The sequence below is a fragment of the Chiloscyllium punctatum genome, chromosome 5 (assembly GCF_047496795.1).
Source record: "Chiloscyllium punctatum isolate Juve2018m chromosome 5, sChiPun1.3, whole genome shotgun sequence".
NCBI lineage: Eukaryota > Metazoa > Chordata > Chondrichthyes > Orectolobiformes > Hemiscylliidae > Chiloscyllium > Chiloscyllium punctatum.
Genome location: NC_092743.1, coordinates 127,159,202 through 127,186,873, shown reverse-complemented (window position 1 = coordinate 127,186,873; position 27,672 = coordinate 127,159,202). Strand labels below are relative to the sequence as shown.

The window sequence follows — 27,672 nt, the reverse complement described above, 5'->3', positions numbered from 1 at the left end:
ATGAATATGGCAAGTACTTTGTCCATGGTGGTGTTGCCCCTGTACCCTAACAACGTCTGTATCCTGAACCTCTCCACTGATAGGAGATTTTGAAATTTGGTGAGGAATCAAAGCTGGGAGATTGCTGAGACAAGGAACTCGAACAAGGGACTGAAGCATCTGCAGTCAAGAGGTAGTAAATGAGAGTTTTGCCTCTGAGAAGAGCTGAGCTGAGAAGAATTCTCATTGACTGTGGCCCTTTGGGTTTCCCTACAGAAGTAAATAGCTTTAAGAGATTCAAGTGTCTTCTAAAATAATTATTGTGGGAAGTAAGGAGTAGACATCAGTGCATAGCGTAAATAGTTCAAACCATGTTGATGGTTTTGTTTATTTTGTTTTGTTTAGAGTCATGGAGTCATAGAGATGTACAGCACAGAAACATACCCTTTGATCCAACTCGTCCATGCTGACCAGATATCCCAACCCAATCTAGTCCCGCCTGCCAGCACCCAGTCCATATCCCTCCAAACCTTTCCTATTCATATATCCGTCCAGATGCTTTTTAAATATTGCAATTGTACTAGCCTCCATCACTTCTGCTGGCAGCCCATTCCACACATGCACCACCCTCTGTGTGAAAAAATTTACCCTTAGGTCTCTTTTATATCTTTCCCCTCTCGCTCTAAACCTGTGCTCTCTAGTTCTGGACTCCCCCCACCCCAGGGAAAAGACCTTGTCTATTTACCCTATCCATGCCCCTCATAATTTTATAAACCTCTATAAGGTCACCCCTCAGCCTCCGACGCTCCAGGGAAAACAGCCTCAGCCTGTTCAGCCTCTCCATATAGCTCAAATCCTCCAACCCTGGCAACATCCTTGTAAATCTTTTCTGAACCCTTTCAAGTTTCACAACATCTTTCCGATAGGAAGGAGACCAGAATTGCACGCAATATTCCAACAGTGGCCTAACCAATGTCTTGTACAGTCGCAAGATGACCTCCCAACTCGTGTACTCCATACTCTGACCAATAAAGGAAAGCATACCAAGCGCTGCCTTCACTATCCTATCTACTCCACTTTCAAGGAGCTATGAGCCTGCGCTCCAAGGTCTCTTTGTTCAGCAACCCTCCCTAGGACCTTACCATTTACTTTGTGTGCAATGCAGTTTGTTTTGTTTCAGTAAAGTGAAACCTTGTGGCATAGTTCTTTTGGTTAAAACAATGTGTTTAAGCTTTGCTTTAAATGTTGATAGTTCCTAACTGGATCGAAACATGATAAATGAAATTGTAAGTTTCTCATCATCTTATCATACAATTGTAATGATGACAATGAAACTATTTTGGATTGTCAAAAAAACTCATGGAGTTTAGTCATGTCCTTTTGGGAAAGAAATCTTCTTTCCTTTCCTGAACTGTCCACTGTCATGTCGGACCAAGCCCCTTAATTATACCAAGTTGCTAAAAAACTGAAAAAAGGAGTGAAAGCAGACCCACCACCTGACTTTGGACGAGGTACTATAAATGACAGTGGCAGTCTTGATTCAGATTCCATAAAGTCTTATGGCATTGGGCCAAACATGGGGAAGGAAACCACCTGTTAGTTACTGTGCACTGCTGTACTAATGATTATGTTGGAAGTAAATGAGCCTGTCTATTCTGGTCTAAATTTTCCATTGTGGGAAAGGGGCATAAATATTCTTCCACCTTTGTTTAGTCAGTGTGACAAATGCCTTTCCGTGGTGATTGCTGCTCCCCTGCCCCACCCACTTGTGTATAGTCATTTCCATCACTGATAGGAGGTATTCCTTGCATGTTGAAATTCTCCAGTGTACCACATCTCCCTTGTCCTCCCAGTAGCAGAGCCTAATGTTGCCTGTACCTGGGTTTCCTCCGGGTGCTCCGGTTTCCTCCCACAGTCAAAAAGATGTGCAGGTTAGGTGGGTTGTTCTTCGGAGGGTTGGTGTGGACTTGTTGGGCTGAAGGGTCTGTTTCCACACTGTAAGTAATCTAATCTAATCTATCCTCTGATTTAGCATTGAAATTCTGCTTGTTTTTAATTTAGTAGTCTGATAATGTGAATCTTGCTGGTTTCTTAGGTGACTGAAATCCAAGATTGGAGTGCATCTAGTCCTCACAGTGCAGCATATGTTTTGTGGGACAATGGAGCAAAGAACCTATACAGAGTGGGGTTTGAAGGCATGGTAAGTAGGATCAGAATAATGATGCAACATCTGGGTACATGTTTGGATACTCAAAGTGCTGCAGTACGGTAATTGTGAAAATGAGAAAGGAGCTTTGTAAATGAAGGTAGCCATGCATCTTTGTCAATGCAGAAATCATTAATGTGATCTGAGTTTGTCGGTACCAGTGGTTGTTATTTAGAATAAAATGTTCCGTATCTGCTAATTTGAAACACCAAATACACTTGCCTTGTCATTTAAGTTGACTCTCATGTATTCAATTACATTTTTACAAATAATTATACAATGTAGATTGAAATACAACCAAAACGTTACATATGGGAACCACAAATATGATTTAAACATATAAAGGAAACATTGAGGGCCCTTCAGAACGTCTTGTGTTATGAAATAATTCACAAGTGGGGAAGTGGCCTGAGACATTCTTTCAAACAGATGTGCATTGTAAAATATAATGGCTGGATTTATGGTAGGTATCATAGTGGGCCTAACAGTGCTCAACATGATAATGGAAATTTATAATTATTAATAGGCACGTTTGCAATGTGCACATCTGCTTAAACATGGAAATGCAGAATTTAAAAAAAAACTACCTGTTTCAGTGGAAATTCCTCTGATTGAGCTGTTTCTTGCTGTGCTCACAAAAGCCTTGTTGAAAGAGTTATATTGGAACATTTCTTAAGCAGCGAGGCAGGTTTCTGGAAAGTAAGTGGTGAACACTGTCAATTCACCACTGACTGCAAGATCCAGTCCAGTATAAATTTTGTAATGTTCTGTGGTTAATGAAACTAATGTCTTGTACAACCGCAACATGACCTCCCAACTCCTGTACTCCATACTCTCACCAATAAAAGAAAGCATACCAAACGCCACCTTCTCTATCCTATCTACCTGCGACTCCACTTTCAAGGAGCTATGAACTTTGTTCAGCAACACTCTCTAAGACCTTACCATTAAGTGTATAAGTCCTGCTAAGACTTGCTTTCCCAAAACGCAGCACCTCACATTTAACTGGATTAAACTCCATCTGCCACTTCTCGGCCCATTGGCCCAGCTGATCAAGATCCTGTTGTAATCTAAAGTAACCTTCACTGTCCACTACACTTCCAATTTTGGTATTATCTGCAAACTTACTAACTATGCCTCTTATGCTTGCATCCAAATCATTTATATAAATGACAAAAAGTAGAAGACCCAGCACTGATCCTTGTGGCACTCCACTGGTCACAGGCCTCCACTACCACCTTCTGTCTTCTACCTTTGAGCCAGTTCTGTATCCAAGTGGTGATTCTCCCTGTATTCAGTGATCTAACCTTGCTAATCAGTCTCCCATGGAGAACCTTGTCGAACACCTTACTGAAGTCCATATAGATCACATCTGCTCTGCCCTCATCAATCCTCTTTGTTACTTCTTCAAAAACCTCAATCAAGTTTGTGAGACATGATTTTCCACGCACAAAACCATGTTGACTGTCCCTAATCAGTCCTTGCCTTTCCAAATACATGTACATCCTGTCCCTCAGGATTCCCTCCAACAACTTGCCCACTACTGAAGTCAGGCTCACTGGTCTATAGTTCCCTGGCTTGTCCTTTTACTACCTTTCTTAAAGAGTAGCACCATGTTATCCAACCTCCATTCTTCCGGCACCTCATCTGTGACTATTGATGATACAAATTTCCCACCAAGAGGCCCTGCAATCACTTCCCTAGTTTCCCACAGAGTTCTAGTGTACACCTGATCAGGTCCTAGGGATTTATCCACCTTTATGCGTTTCAAGACATCCAACACTTCCTCCTCTGTAATATGGACATTTTGCAAGGTGTCACCATCTAGTTAGCTACTTTCTACATCTTCCATATCCTTTTCCACAGTAAATATTGAAGCAAAATGCTCGTTTACTCATTTTCTGCAGCTCCACACCAAGGCCGCCTTGCTGAGCTTTGAGGGGCCCTATTCTCTCCCTAGTTACTCTTTTGTCCTTAATGTATTTGTAAAAACTTTTGAATTCTCCTTAATTCTATTTGCCAAAGCTACTTCATGTCCCCTTTTTGCCCTCCTGATTTCCCGCTTAAGTAAACTCCTACTGCCTTTATCCTCTTCTAAGGATTCACTCGATCTATCCTGTCTATACCTGACATATGCTTCCTTCTTTTTCTTAACCAAACCCTCAATTTCTTTAGTCATCCAGCATTCCCTACACCTACCAGCCTTTCTTTTCACCCTAACAGGAATATACTTTCTCTGGATTCTTGTTATCTCATTTCTGAAGGCTTCCCATTTTCCAGCCGTCCCTTTACCTGCGAACATCTGCCCCCAATCAGCTTTCGAAAGTTCTTGCTTAATACCGTCAAAATTGGCCTTTCTCCAATTTAGAACTTCAACTTTTAGATCAGGTCTGTCCTTTTCCATCACTATTTTAAATCTAATAGAATTATGGTCACTGGCCCCAAAGTGCTCTCCCACTGACACCTCGTCACCTGCCCTGTCTTATTTCCCAAGAGTAGGTACATCCACATACTGAATCAGAAAATTGTCTTGTATGCACTTAAGAAATTCCTCTCCATCTAAACCTTTAACACTATGGCAGTCCCAGTCTATGTTTGGAAAGTTAAAATTCCCTACCATAGTCAACCTATTATTCTTACAGATAGCTGAGATCTCCTTACAAGCTTGTTTCTCAATTTCCCTCTGACTATTAGTGGGTCTACAATACAGTCCCAATAAGGTGATCATCCCTTTCTTATTTCTCAGTTCCACCCAAATAACTTCCCTGGATGTATTTCTGGGAATATCCTCCCTAAGTCCAGCTGTAATGCTATCCCTTATCAAAAACGCCACTCCCACCCCCCCACCCCCCTCTCTTGTCTCCCTTTCTATCCTCCCTGTAGCATTTGCTTGTTGGTACATTAAGCTGCCAGTCCTGCCCATCCCTGAGCCATGTCTCTGTAATTGCTATGATATCCCAGTCCCATGTTTCTAACCATGCCCTGAGTTCATCTGCCTTGCCTTTTAGGCAAAACCTAGAGTCTAGATTAGAGTGGTGCTGGAAAAGCACAGCAGTTCAGGCAGCATCCGAGGAGCAGTAAAATCGACGTTTCAGGCAAAAGCCCTTCATCAGGAATGATGCAGGGCTTTTGCCTGAAACGTCGATTTTACTCCTCAGATGCTGCCTGAACTGCTGTGCTTTTCCAGCACCACTCTAATCTAGACCCTTGCCTCTTTAGGCCCCTTGCATTGAAATAAATGCACTTAACTGATTAGTCCTACCTTGTCCCTGCTTTCCCTGATTGTTTGACTTGCTTCTGTTCTCAACTGTACCAGTCTCAGATTGATCTCTTTCCTCGCTATCTCCCTCAGTCCCACCACCCCCCTTAGTAGTTAAATCCTCCCAAGGCAGCTCGTAACAAATCTCCCTGCCAGTATATTAATCCCCTTCCAATTTAAACCATCCTTCTTGTACAGGTCACTTCTACCTCAAAAGAGATTCCAATGGTCCAAAAATGTGAATCCTTCTCCCATACACCAGCTCCTCAGCCATGCATTCACCTGCTCTATTCTCCTATTCCTGCCCTCACTAGCTCGTAGCACCGGGAGTATTCAAGATATTACTGCTCTTGAGCACCTCCTTTTTAAATTCCTGCCTAACACTCTGTAATCTCCCTTCAGAGTCTCCACCTTTTCCCTTTCTATGTTGTTGGGTCCAATGTGGACAATGACCTCCTCTGGCCCCTCTTCCCCCTTGAGTACATTCTGCACCCTCTCTGAGACATCCTTGATCCTGGTACCAGGAAAGCAGCACACCATTCTGATTTTTCTCTGCTGGCCGTAGCAACGTTTGTCTGTACCTTGGACTGGAGAGTCCCCTAACACAATTGATCTCTTGGAACCCGACGTACCACTCGTTGCATTAGAGCCAGTCTCAATACCAGAAACTTGGCTGTTTGTGCTGCGTTCCCCTGAGAATCCATCACCCCTTACATTTTCCAAAACAGCATACTTGTTTGAAATGGGTATAGCCACACAAGGCTCCTGCACTACCTGCCTACCTCTCTTCCCTTTCCTGGAGTTGCCCCATCTTTGTGACTGTATCGGAAACTTTTCCCCCCTTCCAATAACTGCCATCCATCACATACTGTTGCTGTTGCAAATTCCTCGTTGCTTCTAACTGTCTCTCCAACTGATCCATTTGATCTGATAAGATTCGCAACCAACAGCATTTATTGCAGATATAATCCACAGTAACCCTTAGACACTCTTTAAACTCCCGCATCGGACAAGAAGCGCGTATTACTCTGCTAAAGGCCATTTTTGCTCCTTCACAATCTACAGACCCAGAAAATAACACCGTCCTATTCCTCTACAAAACACTGTCCAAGGTTAAATTAATAGTTATGGCTTATATTTTAAGTTTAATCAAGAGACATATCTCAAAAACTGTTGGAATATTGCGTGCAGTTCTGGTCTCCTTCCTATCGGAAAGATGTCGTGAAACTTGAAAGGGTTCAGAAAAGATTTACAAGGATGTTGCCAGGGTTGGAGGATTTGAGCTATCGGGAGAGGCTGAACAGGCTGGGGCTGTTTTCCCTGGACCGTTGGAGGCTGAGGGGTGACCTTATAGAGGTTTACAAAGTTATGAGGGGCATGGATAGGGTAAATATGCCAAGTCTTTTCACTGGGGTGGGGGAGTCCAGAACTTGAGGGCATAGGTATAGGGTGAGAGGGGAAAGATATAAAAGAGACCTACGGGGCAATCTTTTCATGCAGAGGGTGGTACGTGTATGGAATGAGCTGCCAGAGGAAGTGGTGGAGGCTGGTACAATTGCAACATTTAAGAGGCATTTGGATGGGTATATGAATTGGAAGGGTTTGGAGGGATATGGGCCGGGTGCTGGCAGGTAGGACTAGATTGGGTTGGGATATCTGGTCAGCATGGACGGGTTGGACCGAAGGGTTTGTTTCCATGCTGCATATCTCCATGACTCTATGACTCTAAGTGGATGTGGAGTAAAGTGAATCAGTAATCTGATTTATATTTTCTTGAGAAAAAAAAAGTAAAACGTTTTCTTTTCCTCGAACGGACAACAGCTTTGAGAGTTTAAAGTTGAATATGGCACAGGCTTGATTGGCAAATTCTTAAGCAAATTAATACTCCCATTCATTCAGCCCATTCCTTGACAAATCTGAACTTGTACTCTTCCTGCAAGAGGTAAGGAATGTAACATGCACATAATTTTAACTCTGGATTATTATATTAATTGCACGGTGCCATCAAAATTTATACATTCGGTATCATTTAGCTCGCTGCAGGGCTCTTATTCCTTGAGTTTTTTTCCATGTCCAAGTGATAAGAAAAAAATTAAGAATCGACAGCTTTTATCATTTATGTCTTGTGGTAGATTAATGCATCTAAGAAGATTGGTAATAAAATTAATTTGTGAATTCATGCCCAAGATGATGTTACGTATATAATTTTCTGATTGATCAAATTGGTGACCCTCCACTCTGACCCTGGAGACCATTTTGCCTGAGGAATTGAGATTAGCTAAATCAGCTCTGAGTAGTATTTGGATATGGAATCTTTATATTTCATTGTACTTGGTCATTATTTTTTATTCACTCATGGTGTCACATATAGGCCAGACCATGTAAGGGCAGCAAATTTCCTTCCCTAAAGCACATTAGTGAACTAAATGGATTTTTCCGGCAGTCGACAGTGGTTTCATGTTCATTATTAGACCCTTAATTCCAGACTCTGTCATAGCAAGTTTTGAACCAAGGCCCCAGAACATTAGCTGAGTTTCGACATTAATAGTTGAGCGATAATACGACTAGGTCATTGCCTCCTTTTTTTAATGTCATACTGGATGACATTGCTGAAACATTTTGAAAATGCTCACCCACTGTTAACTGAAATGAGCGAATGTATCCTTCAGTATTGACTTCGGTTTGTGTTAGTGTGAGGTAGATATTGTTTACGTGCGCATTATTTAATCTGATCTTTTTCACCCTTTTCACCAGTCTGATTTGAAATGTGTCCAGGATGCAAAAGGAGGTTCTTTTTACCGAGATCATTGTCCTGTGTTGGGTACGTAAAGTCGCAATCATTGTTAAGCATTCAAAACACAAATTAGATGAATGTGGTATCCACCTTTGTAAGCTGATATGCTTCTGATCGCTTCACACATCCTGCCATCATTTGTGATCGCCAATCTTAATGTTCCCTTTGACATTCCCCAAAGTTCTTCTTTCTTTGATGTTATGTTATGGCCTGGATAGATAATGCTGATTAATTACTCCTCTAAGGACAGTGAAAACTTGTAATGCTAAGGGATTGACAGCTGTTTGGATGTTGAATTGGTCAATCAAGGGAGGCCAGCAATTACAGAGAATGTTAAAAAAGAAAGAAAAAATAGCCAGAACTGGTACTGACTGGGTTTTGGGTGGCAGAAAGTTTTCCTTCAGAAGCTGCTGGGCTGGCGAGCTTTTTTCATGGTTTTGCTGTCTGCAATCATTCTCCAATCATCAATTTGTTGAAAGTTGTTCAGTTGTAAGAAGTAAGTAATAGACAGCAGAGATCTGTGGAAGCTGTTTGTATTGAGCAGTGGCCTTTGAATTCAAGCAAGGTATCTGGTCCTTATGCGTACAATACAACCCATCATCAAATGATTTCATGAAGGCCTGGTATTCATTGTTGAAACCATTATCAGACTGACAAATTACAATTATTTTTACTTCCTTTTTTTTAGTTAATCCCTTAACTTCAGTCAACACTGAAACTGGGGTTTGTGCTCATAAAAAATTGGACTTAGATTGTCCATGTTAATTGTTTTCATCTGTGTTCTACTACGTTACATGATTAATAATAAATTGTTAATTTTTGTTTGTTATAAACTTGGTGTCCAAGAACTGTTATTTGCCAAATCTAGTTAGGGACAATTAAGCAATTGTTGAAGTCATTGAATGTTTTAATTTCATTTCACTTCACTGCAGATCCATTGACAGGAGGCTGATTTGGTTTGGTTTGCTTTCCCTGTTGTAACGGGATTAGTGCAGTATTTCCATATGAACTTTGAAGGTTGAGCAGCTTTCATTGTTAGAGACAATTTGTTAGAAAATGTATTGATTTCAATGTAACTGTACTCAAACCTGTTTTGTATCATGAAGTGCCTATCGCCATTGCAGTATTTCTTGGTTGGAATGAAATTGTAACCACCAGGTGGTAGCATTGTAGACTTTATTGTTCAGACTTTCCATCAAACATTACAAGTCTGAGTTTTATTTCAAGAGTTTTATGCTTTTTAATATGCTAACCATTTCATTTTTCTCTTTACAACAAATGATACTAGGTGAACAAAATGGAAGTCGCAACCCTGGTGGTTTACAGATTGGTGATCTTGTAAATATTGACCTGGATCTAGAGATCGTTCAGTCATTGCAACATGGGCATGGTGGTTGGACTGATGGTATGTTTGAGACATTAACAACCACTGGAACAGTCTGTGGCATTGATGAAGATCATGACATTGTAGTACAGTATCCAAGTGGCAACAGGTATGTAAGACAAAAATCAGAAGAGAAAACTGCATAGTACTGAAGTATGGCAGCATTAATTATTTCCAGCTTATAGAATTTTGTTTCTTGAAGTGAAACGTCTGAAAGATTTTTTATGCCCCTAGGTGGACATTCAATCCTGCAGTACTGACTAAGGCTAATGTGGTTAGAAGCGGGGATGCAGTTCAGGGAGCAGAAGGTGGATCTTCACAGTTTAATGTTGGTGACTTGGTTCAAATCTGTTACGACTTGGAGAGAATCAAGCTTCTTCAGCGTGGTCATGGAGAATGGGCTGAAGCAATGCTCCCTGTATGTTGATATGAATTTTTGTAGCTATGTTTTAAGAGTGCATTCGCACTGGAATTTTCATGTTTGTTGTACAATTTCTGTTTGCTTACACATGCTAAACCTGGCGATATAAACCCAGAGATGAGGAATAACCTGAATCTGGCTGACAAGGGGAGAAAGTTCTTTCACACTCTGAATTTGGTCCCTTTAAAAAAGAAGTGAACTCTGTCAGCTTCTTAAATGCTTTTTTTAGTTCCTTGCAGTTTTTGCCTTTGTCTTTACATCCTTTTTACTATTTGAAATCAAAACTGAATTTGCCAATTACGAAAGCATTACTTTATGTTCTGAGAGGTGTGTGCTTGTTAAATTTCAGTTAAGCTTTTTAAAGCTATCAAAATGTTCCAAGAATTTTGTCTGTCATCAAAAGTGGAAGAAACGAGAGACTTAAAAGTTGTTAAATCTGTAAGTTTTCATTGAGACGTTGTGGTTCTGTTCGCCGAGCTGGGAATTTGTGTTGCAAACATTTCGTCCCTTGTCTAGGTGACATCCTCAGTGCTTGGGAGCCTCCTGTGAACCTAGTAGCAGTGGAGGCTCCCAAGCACTGAGGATGTCACCTAGACAGGGGACGAAACGTTTGCAACACAAATTCCCAGCTTGGCAAACAAAACCACAACAACGAGCACCCGAGCTACAAATCTTCTCCCAAACTTTCATTTAAGACGAAAATTCATCAACCTTAAAAGTTAATTCTGTCTTTCTCTCTTTCTATGGATGTTGCCAGACCCTGCTAAGTGCTTCCAGTATTTTATCTCTCTTTCTGTTTCTAGTTTCCAGCATGTTCTTCTCATTTGTTTTAAATCTTCTTTAAGGTATACGGCACTGAAATGATGATCAAGATGTAGACCTTACAGCAACTTAAGCCAATGGTAGCATTAAACTCTTGTCACATGACAAGAGAGCTTGAATGAGAGAATCAAAAAATAATTAATCTGACCAGGAATCTATGAAGTTTACCTGCTATTGGTTATGGGTGCAAATTAAATGCAATGTTGAAAATAGTGAATCGATCCACAACCCACTAACACCTGACCATACTAGCATATTGTCTAATCTATGAAATGTTTTTGTTTTTAATGCAGACTTTGGGAAAAGTTGGGCGTGTTCAGCAGATTTACTCTGACAGTGATTTAAAAGTTGAGGTTTGTGGGACTTCATGGACGTACAACCCTGCAGCTGTTACTAAAGTGGCATCAGCTGGATCTGCAGTGTGCAATGCATCTGGTGGTACATATCAGCCTCTGAAAAATGTTTCTCTTGTTGTTTTTGTACTGCACATCACCAGTTATGCTGGATGTTGGTGTTGCTCACTGTACTGAAAGGGCAATATATTTTTGTCCATATTATTTTGACACAATTTTTATCACTTTCAGTTTTACACTGGAAAGTACCATTTATTATTATATGACTGAACATTTGACTTTATCCATTTTGAATGTACTTGTGCCTTTTGCCTACGTAACATTTCACTCTGCCCCTCAGTGTTGCCAGCATACTAACAATCACTGTAAATAAAGTGAGATTTAGTCTTCAGGGTGTAAAGTGCAGGCTTTGGGTGTAAAGAGAAAATAGTGGGACAAAAAACCAAAAATAATTAATGCAAGGAGGCTGAGATCAGTATGGAGTAGACTGGCTGGGAGAGAGCTAACGGTTGGAATGGGCTGTGGAGAATGTTATGAAACTATTACTTGTGATCAAGGGTCAGAAGTGGCTGAACAGCCAACTAGTAAAAACAGAGGATGAGTGAGAGGAACTTGGTGGAAGTAAAGAGTAAGCAAGATGTGAAAAGTTGATCCTAAAACAGACGCATTTAGCTGTGAGCGGTACTGGCAAAATGTGCGAGTTGAATACGAAAATTATTGTTCCCCTGAATAATATTTAAGGTAAGCTGTCTCCCTGTAATATGAATGAAGTCATGTCCATAACCAGTGTTCAACTTGTGTATCAATTTTCTAGATTTTTTTTTAAGAACAAAACCATTGAAGCAGTCACGCCATGGGCAATAGAGACTGAGCTTTTGTTAGTGTTTGATTTGAATCCCTGTTTCTTTTTTAAGTAAACAAAATAATTAGTTCCCTATCAGCCACCATTACAGTAATCATGCATGCTAACCAAGAATTCATAACCTATCTGTAATAGCTGGTGTTATGCTCACCTTCTAAAAGGCTTCAAGCACTACTTTCTACATCTTGCTTCCTGATTTCTGGGACTCGAGTATGATGGTACCACTTTGTTACGACTTTTCTTCCCATCCTATAATTGTCTTTGGCCATCATAATTTCTTATTATTCTAGGCAAGTAGTGATCAAGCTTAATGGTGAGCCACTTTTGTTCTTAGTTTCGGGAAAATTGACAGATCTTAATTGCTATTACTCAAATGAGAGTGTCACGCAAAAGTCACATTTGAACAACTTTTTCTTTTTAAAGGTTCTTACATAAAGTTAACTGTCACTTTCTTTTCTAAGCGCAGGGTTGGCTTTTTGTTTGGAAAAAAAAGTCCCTGATGTATAGAATAGGACAACCATCAAAATAAGTTTGAGCAATCAAGATTGGGAGGAGCAGGAGTCCTTAATGAGCTGTAGATAACCAGTCACGTGGCCTTGGTCCATAATTAACATTGAATTAATTCTCGGTCTTGATGGTGCAGTTTTGTCTTTTTCTGGAACTTTGCTTCATAATTCATGAGCAATATTACAGCGTCATGAAAAAAATCTTCTAAAATAAATTAAGAAAATGCATTTTTTTGTTTTATTAGATTGGAGGGTGTACATTATTGTTCATTGTTCTGTTCACAATATTTTGTTTTATCAGAGCGTTTGTCCCAGTTGTTGAAAAAGCTATTTGAAACTCAAGAATCTGGAGACATCAATGAAGAGCTGGTTAAAGCTGCAGCCAATGGTGACGTTGCGAAAGTGGAAGAAATAATGGCACGACCCGATGTTGATGTGAGTCTTAAACATCTTATTCCATAGTGCCATTTGCATTGACAAATTACTTTTGTGGTAATTGGAACATGGGAGTTCAAAAAAAATCCAAGTATTTCCAAAATTTTAAATCTTACTGATACTTTGCAAAATGTAGCATTTTAAAAAAATCATTCACAAGATGAGGGTGTTGTTGGTTAGGCCAGCATTTATTGCCCTTCCCAAATGGCAGTTAAGAGTCAACCACATTGCTGTGGGTCTGGAGTCATGTATGGTCCAGACCAAGTAGGGTTCACAGTTTCCTTCCCAAAAGGATATTAAATAGGCTTTTCCTGACAATCAGCAATGTAAATCCCTAATTTCAGATTTTATTGAATTTAAATTTCAATATTTGCTGTGGCAGAATTTGAACCTGGGTCCCCAAAACGTTACCCGCTCTCTGAAGTAACATTTCCAACGAGAGTGCCACTAGATCATTGCCTTTCCTCGTCTCTGATCGATCAAGTGAACAATGTGGTTACCTGAGCAAAGTAGTAGACACATTTGAGTTTTGTACAGCTAGGAAAAGAAATTGGATTTGTTTTAATTCCAAGTGAATGCTTTGCTTTTCATGTTTTTTTTAACATTTTAAGAGTGATAGGCAGTTTACATATCAGTATGTAAACAGAGGATGAGGATGTTGAATTACAAATTCTAACATATTGTGAGATTTATTTTGTCTCAGCATTACCTAAACTGCTTTCTTCATTCTCACTACAATTTGAACAAGTTATTTTATTAGCCCTTTAGTAATTACAAATGCTTGTCTTTCACTATTGTCAGCTTCAACAAAACGTGATGAGGAAATGGATTTTATATTCTTATATTCGGAAATGGGTTTAATTCTACAATCTTGTGGCATGTATAAGCTGTTACCAGGATATTTTGAATTTATTCAACTCTGTCTATAACTTCAATTCAAATAATTCTGAGATAGTTTTGTATAAACATGAGACGGAATTCAATTTTGGGACGTTGCAGCTGGTGTGTCATTTGGTCTGTCAAATGATATTCCAACATGGTACTTGTAGTTTGAAATTACTACTTGTTTTGGGTTTTAATAAGGAGCAAATGGTTCAGCACTGTTTTATTTCAATTTTTATTGAATTTTTTACTAATTAAATTTATGATCATCTTTATGTTAACACTCTAGCGAGAATGCCACTCGATCATTGCCTCCCCTTGTCTCTGATCTACGATATGAATGATGTGCAAACTGCCTTTAATCTGTTTGTTGAAGCAAATTTACTTGAAATATCAAAGAATGAAATGCTTAGTTTTCTTGCTTTGTTACATAATTGACATACAGTATGTCACTAAAAGTCTTGATCAGTTTTGGCTGAGTTGTGGAAGAGTATGATGAGTGGCAGTGTCTGTTTCAAGCTAAGTAATTTTTTTTAGAAGTATGGATTTTTGTTGTACTCAAGGTGAAGAATATTATGCAATAAACAATACCTTTTATGTTTCAATGTTAAAAATCACACAACATCAGGTCATAGTCCAGCAAGTTTATTTGGAAGCACTAGCCTTTGGGAGTGCTGTCAGTTTCTTGTGTTTTGTCAGATCTAATTTTGTACAAAAAGATATAAAATCAAATTGTCCTGTTCTGCTTTAAAGTTATGACTTTTGATTGTGCCTTATACCAGAAGACCAGTTTTCCATTACTCATTCAGCCAACTTTTGGCTTTTGGGTGCTGTTAACAGTAGATCCCATGTTCATTCAAATTGTGGGCCCACATATGATATGGAATGGAATAAGACTGTAGAAAACAATTTCATCTTATAGCCAGTGTAGCAAATGGCATTAACCATCATTTTGCCTCTCTGCCTCAACTTTTGCATAAGTTTTAATGTTTCCTTTGTTTTAAATTCCTTATGCACACTTCTCTCTAACTTATGAAATTGCTATCAGCCTGTTTTAGATAGCTGATGTACAGAACTTTTTTGTGCAGGAGCTGCTTTATTTGACTGGATCTGCACTAAATCAGCATTTTGTTTTTAACAATGTAGATCCTTAATTGACATGACTGTCTCTCAAGTTCCCAGCACAGTGAGTTATTAGACAGTGACTTAGTAACATGTGATTAAATTATTCACCAACACACAAGTGGACATGATACCGGTGTTTCTTGTGTGACTTTGTGAATATTCAAAAGCATGACCAATTTCATTAAAGTCCCGACTGGATGTAGATAAGAGTTGCATACCATTATTTAATTTAAGTAAAAACGTAACTAGCAATAACATGATATTGTGTGAAATGTATAATTTAAGCTGATTTTGTTTTGGGTGGTAAAAGTATGACATGATTAAATTTGAGGGTCTCTGAAAATAATATGATTGATATATATTTGTAAAAATCAAATTTTGAAGACCATTTTTTGAGTCAACTTTAAGGCGTCCACTTTTACATAAGTAGTATTTTTGACTGGCTTGCCTTGAACTATATAAAAAAAACTGCCTGGTATGTAGAGTGTGGCTGTTAAAAAGAAGCCCAAAGGTAATGGTTGAAGTGATCACACACCAGCCATTTATTCTGTTGTGTTCGCTTTAGTGCATTTTCCCTCATTCATGCTCCCTCACTTTGCTTTTTACTGTATGTGTCTGGCTCCTTCTCAAAGGTTTGCTGTCAGAATGTGTAATACTGAAGATCCCAATTCTTGGCCTAGCCCTTGGTGAAGGGTGATTGCATTTCGGCAGTCGTGAGGCCTAAGCCTCCATATCCTTCCTCTTCCCAGAAAGGCTGATTTTGATAGTTGATGACTCAAGGCCTGAGATTTTATTTATTTAATGTTTGCTGTGTAAGTTAGTCTCTGCACACTGTTTTCATATGCACTGTTTACTACTCTTCACTCACTTCTCCATCTCCATCTCCCCTCCCCCAAAAAAAAATTGATATATGTTCTTTCAGTCTTCATTGACTCTTAGAAACTGAAGCAAATATGTTTAAAGTAACATTCTTACTGAATTAAGCTTTTTGTCTTCACATCTGCTTGTGGTGTGTCGGTAAATTATGATCTTGCAGACCTGAGCCAACCTTTATGTGAGATCATTTTTTAAGAATATAACATAACACAATCAAGCAGATTAGAATGGTTATATGAAAGGAAAGTCACGAACATGCTCTAGGGCCAGTACATCCTTCCTGAGAAGTTGGGCCCAAAATTGCGCACAATACTCCAAATGTAGTCTGACCAGAGCCTTTTAGACCCTCAGAAATACATCCCTGCTTTTATATTCAAGTCCTCGCAAAATAAATGCTGTTATTGCATTTGCCTTCCTAACTACTGACTCAACCTGCAAGTTTACTTTGAGTGAATCCTGGGCTAGCACTCCTAAGTCTCTTTGCTCTTCAAACTTGTGAATTTTCTCCCCATTTAGATAATAAAATGTTGGGGTGCTCTCTGTTGGGCACCTTCTCACCTTTCAATGTTGTTGCAGGAGTCCATGGCACTATTGGAAGAAAAACAAATTTTTAGCCTCTCTGCTAGCTACTATGATATTTTAAGCAAAACTAGAAGACAAAAAAAAAACAACTGGTCGTTTGTATCATTGACTCCAAAACTGATGTTGCATTTGGTTTTGTGATAGTTGATGTCCATCAGAAGTAATGTTGGGAACTTGTTTCAGGTGCTGCTTTCAAAGCAAATTTAGTGAACTGAAGGTGACCAAATGTAACACTAAAAATGCAATGAAGGGTGTTATTATAACATTAATTTTCCATATAGTCATTTTATATTCACATTTCAATTTTGCAATTTTATTTTTGAGTTGGGATAGAATAGTATTTATGAACTTAAGTGGTGACAACCAGTTGTTTTTATTGCAGGTGAATGGTCAGTGTGCAGGACACACTGCAATGCAGGCAGCCAGCCAGAATGGACATGTGGATGTTTTGAAGTTACTTCTCAAGCATAGTGTTGACTTAGAAGCTGAGGTAGGTTCTTGAACTGCTTTAAATTATTGACATTTGTACTAAATGGCTCCCTACTTCAATCTACCAAATCTGTTTTGATAGTAATGTAGAATTTTTGTGAATATTTTAGTGGTGAGAAAGCATTGTTTATTTACCAACATACTTGTAAAGTAGTTTAAAATGTTATTTGTATATGTCTATTATTATGAGCATTAAATACAGCATTGCAGCATTTAAATTGCATTTTCAACTAAATTTTAAGAAATAGCAATTAATGTTATTGGCTAAATAGCTAAATATTATTAATACTGGCCACCCCTAGGTTAGGGTCTCATGCCAAATTAAGAATTTTATAACATACACAATACTGTATAAGAAATAAATATAGTGGCTCCTCCCCAACCCCGCCCCTTCCTGCAGGGGATATGTTCCGGGACCTACTGCAGAAGGGTGAAAGTATGGATAAGAGCAAACCCATTCATTTAAATAGGAAACGTACCTTCCCGGCAACCTCCTGGTCCCTGGTTCTGCAACATTCCCTTTTATATGATCAGACTGGTGGCAACTGAAACCATGGAAAATGATTCTGTTGATATGGGGGTGTCCCCCTTTATTTAAATATGGAATGCAATATATAAACTCAGTGTTTTGAAGCTCAAGTACATTTTGATGGTATGGCGTGGCCATTGTTGAAATATGGCTGCAATCTGACTATGATTTGAAGTTGAATATTCCAGGTCATAGTAGTCTGTGTTTTGCAGTCAGCAACAAATAATGCTCACTGTTCCTTATATTTACATTTACCCACAGAATTTCTGTGGATGGTTGAATGGCAATTTATGGTCAATGTGTATCAGAAACAGCGGAGGGTATTCTGCAGGGGTTCAGAGATCTTGTGAAAGGCAAGGAACAGTTGTCCTACCTCCTTAACCACCAAGATTGAAGAATTCTCACTAAGACATATGGAATCCTAAAGTAGGGTGAGCAAGAATTGAAAAACAGTCAGCAGAAAATGAAATGGGATGAAAGATGGGATTAAGAGAATGAGACCAAAAGTAAGTTAAGTTCATTTTTAAAGAAAGAAAAACCTTCAGAAACTAAAATCTGAAGTATTGGAGTTCAACACTCCTAAAAGTTAATTTTCATTCCCAGTGATGTTGTTTGGCAGTAGTTAAGATCTATGGGGCTGTTCAAAATTAATGCTCGCATAAGTGAATAATCTGTAACATTTTCTGCTGTGTATCTACATGGATATCTATGGAACTTCACAATTTTTAATGTATTTTAACATCAAGTCTCTCAGCCAGGTATTGATGCAGCAAATTGTGGCACGATGGCTCAGTTGTTAGCACTGCTGCCTCACAGTGCCTGGAACCCAGGTTCAATCTCAGCCTCGAGCAACTGTCTGTGTCTGTGTGCAGTTTGCACATTCTCCCCTTGTCTGTGTGGGTTCCTCACAAAATCCAAAGATCTGCATGTTGGGTGAATTGGCCATGCCCAGCTACCCATAGTGTTCAGAGATGTGTAGGTAAGATGCATTAGTCGGGGTACATCTAGAGTAATAAGGTAGGGGAATGGGTCTGGATGATTTACTCTTCAGAGGGTTGGGTATGGACTTGTTGGACAAAATTAGCTTATTTCCACACTATTGGGATTCTCTGAAAGCTTGTGGGGAATAAGATAAATTAGAGTTAACGTTCTGAATTCTTTCTACTCTAAGAATGGTAAATGTTGAAGCTTTATCATTATTTTTCTGTCAAAATCCAAGCCATGGTCTTTTGAAAGAATTGGAAAGTAAGAAGAGAGGGAGCAATAACCTCTCTTTATTAAAGGTTATAAAATAATCAAGGATATAAGTTAAGGAAGATGCTCGGTGAAAACTCTTTGGACTTGAACAATGAAAGGATTTAAAGTGGTTTCCTACGTGTCCTGAATGTCTCTTAGCAGCAGAAATTAAATGGCAGAATATATGAATTCAGCAGTGTAACAACAGACCTTTTTTTCCAATGGAATACTTGAGCAATATGTTCTTGAACCAATAAGGAGGTATACCTAGCTAGATTTAGTAATCGGAGGCGAGCACTAATTGTTTGGCAGTTGATGTGGACAGCATTTATTGTCTTTCCCAAGATGCCCGTGAGAAGGTGGTGTGAGCTGCCTTCTTGAATAACTACAGACTACCTACTATGGTTTGACACAGTGCCGTTAGGCAGGGAATTCAATGAATTTGACCCAGCGACAGTGAAGGATCTATGTATGATACATTTCCAAGTCAGGCTAGTGTGTGGCTTGATGGGTACTTGCAGGTGATGGTGTTCCTATATCTGCTGATCTTGTCCTAAATGGGAGTGGTCGTGAATTTGGAAGGTGTTGTTTGAGGATCTTCGGTGAATTTCTGCAGTGCATCTCCTAGATATTACACACTGCTACGACTGAGTATTGGTGGTGGAGGGAGTGAATGTTTGTGGATGTGGTGCCAATCAAGCGGGCTGCTTTGTCCTGAATGGTGTCAAGCTTCTTGAGTGGTGTTGCAACTGCACTCATTGAGCAAGTAGGGAGTCTTCCATCATAGTCCTGACTTATGCCTTGTTGATGATGAGCATGCTCTTGGGAGTCAGGAGGTGAGTGACTTGCTGTTCTATTTCTAGCCTCTGACCTGAGTTATACCACTGTTAATATGGCGAGTCCAGTTGAGTTTCTGTGTTTGGATGGTCTATCCCTTCCAGTCTCGTTCTGGTTATCATTAACTAAATTGTTGCCTTGCAATGGTGCCATATTCTTTTGCTTTGTAAGCCTACATTTGCCATCTTCTAACCCCTCAGTCTACCATCTACAATTTCCCTTCCTATTTCCCACTGTTGCTGTAGCATTTACTGTCTTCTCCAATTTGTGTTGGTTAAGTCATTTTCTTCTATGCATCGCTCTTTTCTAATCAATGAACTATTTTTCTATTCGTTTATTTTCTCTGTTTTAACAGTGAAGCTAATCTGTCACTGCGCCCTAAAGTTTCTTCTAGTTTCTGGTGTTAACAGATTTTTTTCCTGTTTGTTACCCAAAACCAATTCAGATATTGCATTTCTTGATGCATATTGATTCAGAAAAGATTCATGAGTGCATTCAATATATCACTCTCATTTTATCTTCCTGCTGAATTTTTTTGTTGCAATTTATCTTAAGCAGTTGGTAATAGGTTTTAATTACCCAGTTTGTTTTCTACATGTTTTGCTGAACTTTCTGCAGTTCTGCATGATTCCAAAAAAAACACCTTTTCAATGATATTAATAGAGTCCTAGAGATGTACAGCATGGAAACAGACCCTTCAGTCCAACTCGTCCATGCCGACCAGTTATCCCAACCCAATCTAGTCCTACCTGCCAGCACCAGGCCCATATCCCTCCAAACCCCTCCTATTCATATACTCATCCAGACGCCTTTTAAATGTTGCAAATGTACCAACCTCCACCACTTCCTCTGGCAGCTCATTCCATACACGTACCAACCTCTGTGTGAAAAAGTTGCCCCTTAGGTCCCTTTTCTATCTTTCCCCTCTCACCCAAAACCTATGACCTCTAGTTCTGCACTCCCCTACCCCAGGGAAAGGACTTTGCCTATTTATCCTATCCATGCCCATCATAATTTTGTAAACCTCAATAAGGTCACCCCTCAGCCTCCGACACTCCAGGGAAAACAGCCCCAGCCTGTTCAGCCTCTCCCTATAGCTCACATCCTCAAATCAACTAGTATGTAGATACAGCAGGTAATAAGGAAGACAAATAGAATTTTGGCATTTATTAATAGAATCGAATACTAAAGTAGCAAGTGTTGCTTCAACTGTTCAAGGCATTACTGAGACTGCCACAAAATCAGAAATTGCTGGAAAAATGCAACGGGTCTGGCAGCACCTGTGCAGACAAAGCAAAGGTAATGTTTCGTTGCAGTGACTTTTCTTCAGAACAGATGATCTGTGCTGAGAGATTGAGCAGTTTAGGCTGATACTGTCTGGAGTTTAGAAGAATGAGAGGAGATTTAAGTGAGCTGTATGATGCTAAAAGGGTTTGACAAAATAGTCATAGAAAGGATATTTCCTCACTTGGGACAATTTAGAGTGAAGAGTTCATAGTTTTGGATAAGGAGTAGCAGATTGAAAACAGAGATGAGGAGAAATTACTTTTCTCAAAGGGTCATAAATCTGTGGAATTCACTATTCCAGTGTGTGGTAGATGCTGGGACATTGAGCAAATTTAGACAGGAGATTTTTAGCTAGTAGTGGGTTGAAGGATTATGGAGAGAGGACATGAAAGTAGAGTTGAGGCTAAAATGCGATCAGCTATAATTGTAACAAATGTCAGGGGCTGAATATTGCCTACTCCTGCTTCTAGTCCTGACGTTCTCAAATGCTTTAAAATCTCCAAAAATACTTAAAATTAGAATAAGTGTGATTCCACATTTTTAAAAGTAAACCTCTATTGCAAGAATGATTGTTTTCTCAAGAATTGAATCCTATCGAGCGAGAACAAATTAATTTACACCTTTACAGAGAAACCCTAACATCTTTTGGTGTGTTCAATTGGTCTCTAGTGGGTAGGTACTGCAAGTTAAGTCCATTGCAACTTTGTAAACCTTAAAACATTATGATCGAGAACTCTGTACGATTCTTACATCATTGCCTGGATCATGAGCTGTATTTTCTCAGAACCATGGCGAAGGTAAAAGTGCATTGGTATGGTACGTATCTCTTTCTTTGACTAAAACAGAGTAAAGAGAAGCAATTATTGAAATCAAAGCCTTAGCTTTACCTGAGCTTATGAAAACATTTATTGACTATGTCCACGGACTTCAGTTCACAATCAAGACTGACCACAAACATTTGACTGAATTATTAAATGCTAAGGAATTAGCAAAGATGCTGCCAGAAGTACAGAGATTTTACATTTGTAGTTGAAGAGATTAGATGCTACAGCTGAATATGTGCAAGGGAACAGGCAACCTATAGTGAACACTATGATGTATATTCCTGCCATAAGGGAATATAAATTCTCATAGAATCATAGTATCCCTATCGTGTGGAAGCAGGCCATTCAGCCCATCAAGTCCACACTGACCTCCAAAAAGTATCCCGACCAGACCAATCCCATTTCCCTCTCTCTGTAACCCTGCATTTCCAATAGTTAATCCACCTCGCGCATCCCTGGATGCTATGGGCAATTTAACATGGCGAATCCACCTAAGCTGCACATTTTTGGACTATGGGATGAACTTGGAGCACCCAGAGGTTTCCTACCTTTCAATTCTGTTTGAGATGTGGAAACCTTTACCTCACTAATAATCAACATCTACCAGCAACAATACAATGTTTAAATAGGATTGAAAATACACAAACGTCAAAGAACATGCTTAAAATCGTGAAAACTCCATCAAAGGATGGCCAACATATTTTCTGCACAATCCTACTCTGAAGCAATATTTTGAACAAAGAAGACATCTCAGTAAAGTGGAGAACTGTTGATCCATATTGAGAAATTGGTCATAGCTAGAGTTCTCAGACTCAACACAGCATGGTCACCTCTGTTTGGTGAAAGCCAGTAGTGGAGGTGATTTTTAATTGCATTATTTCTGTTGTTCATCAGCAAGAGCAAAGAAAACCATGCCGATAACTTTCATTTTCATCTGGAGTAAGTGATGAGGACAAGTACCATTCTAATAAAAATGTTTTAATGATTGCCAAACCACTAGAACTCCAGCTGAGGAGCAAGGGTGGATTTGTGATCAAAATTGTCAAGGCCAAGCTCTTGAGAAAATATGACTGGTTGAGAATTTGTGTCCTGTTCACACTGGTCTCTGATCTTCTGAGGTGGTCCCACATTGTTTTGGGTCTCAGTTAATTGGAAGTCACAGTTCAAAGCTTGCAAGCAAGAGTGAGTGTTATGAACAGCTAAGGCCATTGTTTTTCACTACTGAGCACAAATCCAAGACATTTTTATTCTGATTTTGTGTGATCTTGGTTTTTCAGTCAGTAATCAACTTTACAATATGGGCTCCCTGACAATGAGATGGAGGAGGACTTGAGGAGGACTTTATCATTTTCCTGACCCCAGTTGTTTCCTGTGTAACCTGTGCAATGTTTTACCAGGATAAAGGCAAGCACAGATTCATACTCTGCATACACCAGAAGGCTTTGATTCAGCATAATCCCGATGTTACTCAACACAACTGGCTGATTTGATTCCAATTTTTGCAATAAGTTTCATGCAACATCCTCATTGTTAACTCAAGAGGAAAAATAATGAAGCTGCAAAATGGGCCCTCCAGTAAAGTTGTTTAGAAGTTGCCCAGTGGTTGATCAGGTATCTTTTAAGGATATTTTTGATTTGGTTTAATATTGTCACATGTACCTAGGTACAGTGAAAAGTTTTGTTTTGCCTGCAGTACAGGCAGATCATACCATACAAAATGCAGAGTGAGGAATACAATGTTACAGCTGCTGAGAAGGTGCACACAGAGTGAGATCAACATTTAAATTTAAAATTTGAGCGGCCCATTCAGAAGTCTGATAACAGCGGGGAAGGAGCCTTCTTGAAATTTGTTGGTACGTGTGATTAAACTTTTGTATTTATGTCCAACCTCTTCTGTAGTGTAGTATTTTGTGAATTCATGGAATGCGTTGCCAGCTGTGGTGGTGGAAGCAGAGTCATTGGGGACAATTAAGCAACTGCTGGACATGTACGTGGATAGCAGTGAGTTGAGGGGTGCATAGGTTAAGTTACTATATTTTACATTAGGATTAAATCTCAGCACAACTTTGTGGGCCAATAGGCTTGTTCTGTGCTGTACTTTTCTATGTTCTATATTCTGGAGTCACAGAGTCATAGAGATGTACAGCATGGAAACAAACCCTTCGGTCCAACCCGTCCATGCCGGCCAGATATCCTAACCCAATCACGTCCCACCTGCCAGCATCCGGCTCATATCCCCCCAAACCCTTCCTATTCATATACTAATCCAAATGCCTTTTAAATGTTGCAATTGTACCAGCCTCCACCACTCCCTCTGGCAGCTCATTCCATACACGTTCCACCTGCTGTGTGAAAAAGTTGTCTCTTAGATCTTCCCCCTCTCACCCTAAACCTATGACCTCTAGCTTTGGACTCTCTGACCCCAGGGAAAAGACTTTGCCTATTTACCCTATCCATGCCCCTCATAATTTTGTAAACCTTTATAAGGTCACCCCTCAGCCTCCGACGCTCCAGGGAAAACAGCCCCAGCCTGTTCAGCCTCTCCTTATAGCTCAAATCCTCCAATCCTGGCAACATCCTTTTAAATCCTTTCTGAACCCTTTCAAGTTTCATAACCTCTTTCCAATAGATTGTTGCATTCTGTTTTGCAATCTTTGTCTCAATTATTAAGGGAGTTATAAAATGGCGTTGAGAAAATTATCCAATTAGGCAGAGTTAACATGGTTTCACCAATCGTAAAGGGTGTTTGAAAGATTCATTGGCAGTGCAGATAAAGGGATAAATGGAAGTATGGCAAACATTATTAAAGTGCCACGTGAAAGATTATTGCATAAAGTAAGCACTGATGGGGTTGAGGCCATATGTGAGCATATATAGAGGAAAGTTGACAGAAAATAGTAGAATTAAATGTGTAATTTTTGGGTTGGACTCTCAACAAATGGAGTGTTGCAGGGATTAGTACCGTAGCCTCAACTGTTCATCTATCTTTATGACTCAGATGAAAGGATTAACTGTTTTGAATCCAAGCTTGTTGATTGTATAAAGCTGGATGTGAATTTACGCTACTAAGAGACACAGGGTCTGAAAAAGAATGTCAGTGCGTTAAGTGAGAAGCAAGAAGGTAGAGGATGAGTAAAATTTGGTAAATGTCAAGTTTATCAGTTTTCTGGAATAAAAAAACAACTTTTTAATTTGTGCAAAACTATTAACTGTTGATGTTTAGATGATTTGATTGGTTTTGTACAAGAAACAAAGCTAAAATCCTGTTGCGGTGATTTGTTAGAAAGTTAAATGTTAGCCTTTACTGTGAGGGGCTTGGAGCACAGGAGTAGAGACATCTTGCTGCAATTATACTGAACTTTTGTGAGATCATACCTGCAGAACTATGTGTATGTTTGGTCCTAGTACTTCAGGAAGGATATGCTTATATTGGAGTGAGTATGTCATTGGTTCACAGAATTTTCTGATTTGTTCCAGGAATGAGAATGTTGTCCTATGGGGAGAGATGGAGTAAAATGGCCTTATAGTGTTAGAGCAGTTTTAGAAGAATGCACGTTAGTCTTGTTGACCCATACAAGATCATGATTATGGTAATAGATTAGGAAAGGGGAGGTGTGACAGGATCTGAATGTCCTTGTACACCAGTCACTGAAAGTAACTATGTTGGCAGTGAAGAAGGCAAATAATATTTTGGCCTTCATAGTGAGAGGATTCATGTGCAGGATCAGGGAGCTCTTGCTGCAATTGTGCAGGGCCTTGATGAGACCACACTTGGAGTATTGTGTCCTTATTTGAGGGTATATGTTCTGGCTATGGAGGAAAGACTAACTTACCAAGGAAGACTGAATTGGTTATGCCTATATTCAGTGGAGTTTAGAATAACGAAGGTGGAATCTCATAGAAACCTGGTAAATCCTAATAGCATAAGATTTAATAGTATAAGGTAAATGCAGGATGGATGTCCTGATGACTGGGAGTCCAGAACCAGGGTTTACAATCTTAGGATACGGAGTAGGTAATTTAGGACTAAGATAAGGAGAAACGTTTCACCCAGAGAGTTGTGAGCCTGTGGAATTCTCTGCTGTAGTTAGCGGTGGGCTAAAGAGATCAAAGGGTATGGGGAGTTAAGTGGGCCAGGGTACTGAGTTGGATGATCAACCATGATCATGTTGAATAGCAGAGCAGGTTTGAAGGGCTGAATGGCCTAATCCTCCTCATTTTTTTCTGTTTCTCTGAGAAGGCTTGATAAGGTAGATCTGAAAGAATGTGCTAGATGGAGAAACTATAACATGGTGACGTGGTGTTAACCATTTTGGACTAAGGAAAGGAGAAATTTCTATAGAGATTTATGTAAATCTGATGGTTTCTGCTGTGGATTCTCAGATATTTAGAGGGTATGGAGATTGATTCTATTCTAAAGATTAACCGTGATTTTAGTAAATGACAGAGCACTCCCGAGGGTCATATGGTAATTTGGTGCTGTTCCTTTTTGTACTCTGAATATCTGTTTTGCTTTTGAAGTAATATTTGAGCTAATGCCCTGTTCGTATGAGTGTATTGATCTAACTAACATGTAGAAGAAATTGAGATACAAGAGGATCAGTAGCTTTTGCTGTTCGGTGGAATTCCAACTTTTGGGAAATAAATTGGCTTTTTTTGAATCACCAGTCTCTGCCTAGTCCCGGGAAGCTGTCACTCAGCTTATATCTATTGAATCTGCTGCTGTTTTGACATACTGTTGTTGATTGGAAAGCAGCAAAGACCATGTTACTAGTAGTCACTGCCTTCATCCATTTGTTAATGCTGGAGGTGATGCTCTTGATCTTGGGAAAGAATATTGGATGAGGGTTCTTGTCATTCGAACATAGGACTTACAGCACAGGAACATACCTTCGTCTCATCTTGTCTATGCCGACTGTGATGTCATCCTAAACTCATCCGTCTACCTGCATTTGGGGTTCGTATCCCTCTTTTCTGTCTGTTCATGTGTCTGTCTGAATGCCTCTTAAAATTGGATATTGTATCCTGACGGGAGGTTCCAGGCACCTACCACCCTTTCCCTTCCTCGCACATCTCCTTTAAACTTTCTTCTCCTCAACTATGCTCCCTGGTATTTGTCCACACTGGGAAAAAGGCCTCTGACTATCCACGCTGTCTGTGCCTCTCAAGGTTTTATACACTTCTATAGGGTCACCCCTCAGCCTCTAAAGCTGTAGTGAAAACATTCCAAATTTGTTCAACCTCTCCTATAGCTAATATACTCGAATTCAGGCAACATCCTACTCTTGCACCATCTCCAAAGCCCCTACATGGGAGGCATTCAAAAGGGTGATAATGAGAGTTCAGAGGCTTTACGTTCCTTTCGAGTGAATGGTAAGACTGTAAGAAAAGTCGGAAACAATGGATAAATGTGTGGGTTTAAACTAATTCAGCAGTGGATGGGAACCTAATTTGTAGTTCAGGTATAGAGGAGGTTGAGAGTAGGGAGGTCTGAAATAAGGTTACAGGGTCGCAAAAGGGCACCGGAAAGCCAGAAGTTGGTTTCAAGTGTGCCTAATTCAACGCCAGGAGCATCTGGAATAAGGTGGGTGAACTTGCCGCATGGGTCAATATCTGGGATTTCGACATTGTGGCCATTTTAGAGACATGGATAGAGCAGAGACCGGAATGGTGGTTGCAGGTGCTGGGATTTAGGTATTTCAGTAGGAACAGAGAAGATGATCAAAGAGGTAGGGTGTGGCATGTTAGTCAAGGGCAGTATTACGGTGGCAGAAAGGATGTTTGACGACTCGTCAACTGAGGTAGTATGGGTTGAGATTAGCAAGAGGAAAGGAGAGGTCATCCTGTTGAGTTTTCTGGGGGCCTCAGAGTAGATGTAGAGGGAAGGTTAGCAAAGATGATTCTTGAAAGGAGCAAAAGAAACCGGGTAGATGTTATGGGGGACTTCAGCTTTCCAAATATCGACTGGGAATACCATAGTTCAA

The 27,672-nt window shown here is 39.7% G+C and overlaps 1 protein-coding gene across 2 annotated transcripts in view; it reads left to right on the top strand.

The window, feature by feature from the left end:
- Window positions 1-27,672, top strand: part of mib1 (MIB E3 ubiquitin protein ligase 1) — a 151,204-nt gene that overhangs the window by 43,064 nt on the left and 80,468 nt on the right. For both annotated transcript variants that reach the window (XM_072571274.1, XM_072571273.1), the window contains exons 4-10: window positions 2,075-2,179; window positions 8,199-8,265; window positions 9,527-9,731; window positions 9,857-10,040; window positions 11,159-11,303; window positions 12,888-13,021; window positions 16,869-16,976. In XM_072571274.1, coding sequence (XP_072427375.1) covers window positions 2,075-2,179; window positions 8,199-8,265; window positions 9,527-9,731; window positions 9,857-10,040; window positions 11,159-11,303; window positions 12,888-13,021; window positions 16,869-16,976 — 948 coding nt within the window. The remainder of the gene's footprint in view (window positions 1-2,074; window positions 2,180-8,198; window positions 8,266-9,526; window positions 9,732-9,856; window positions 10,041-11,158; window positions 11,304-12,887; window positions 13,022-16,868; window positions 16,977-27,672) is intronic.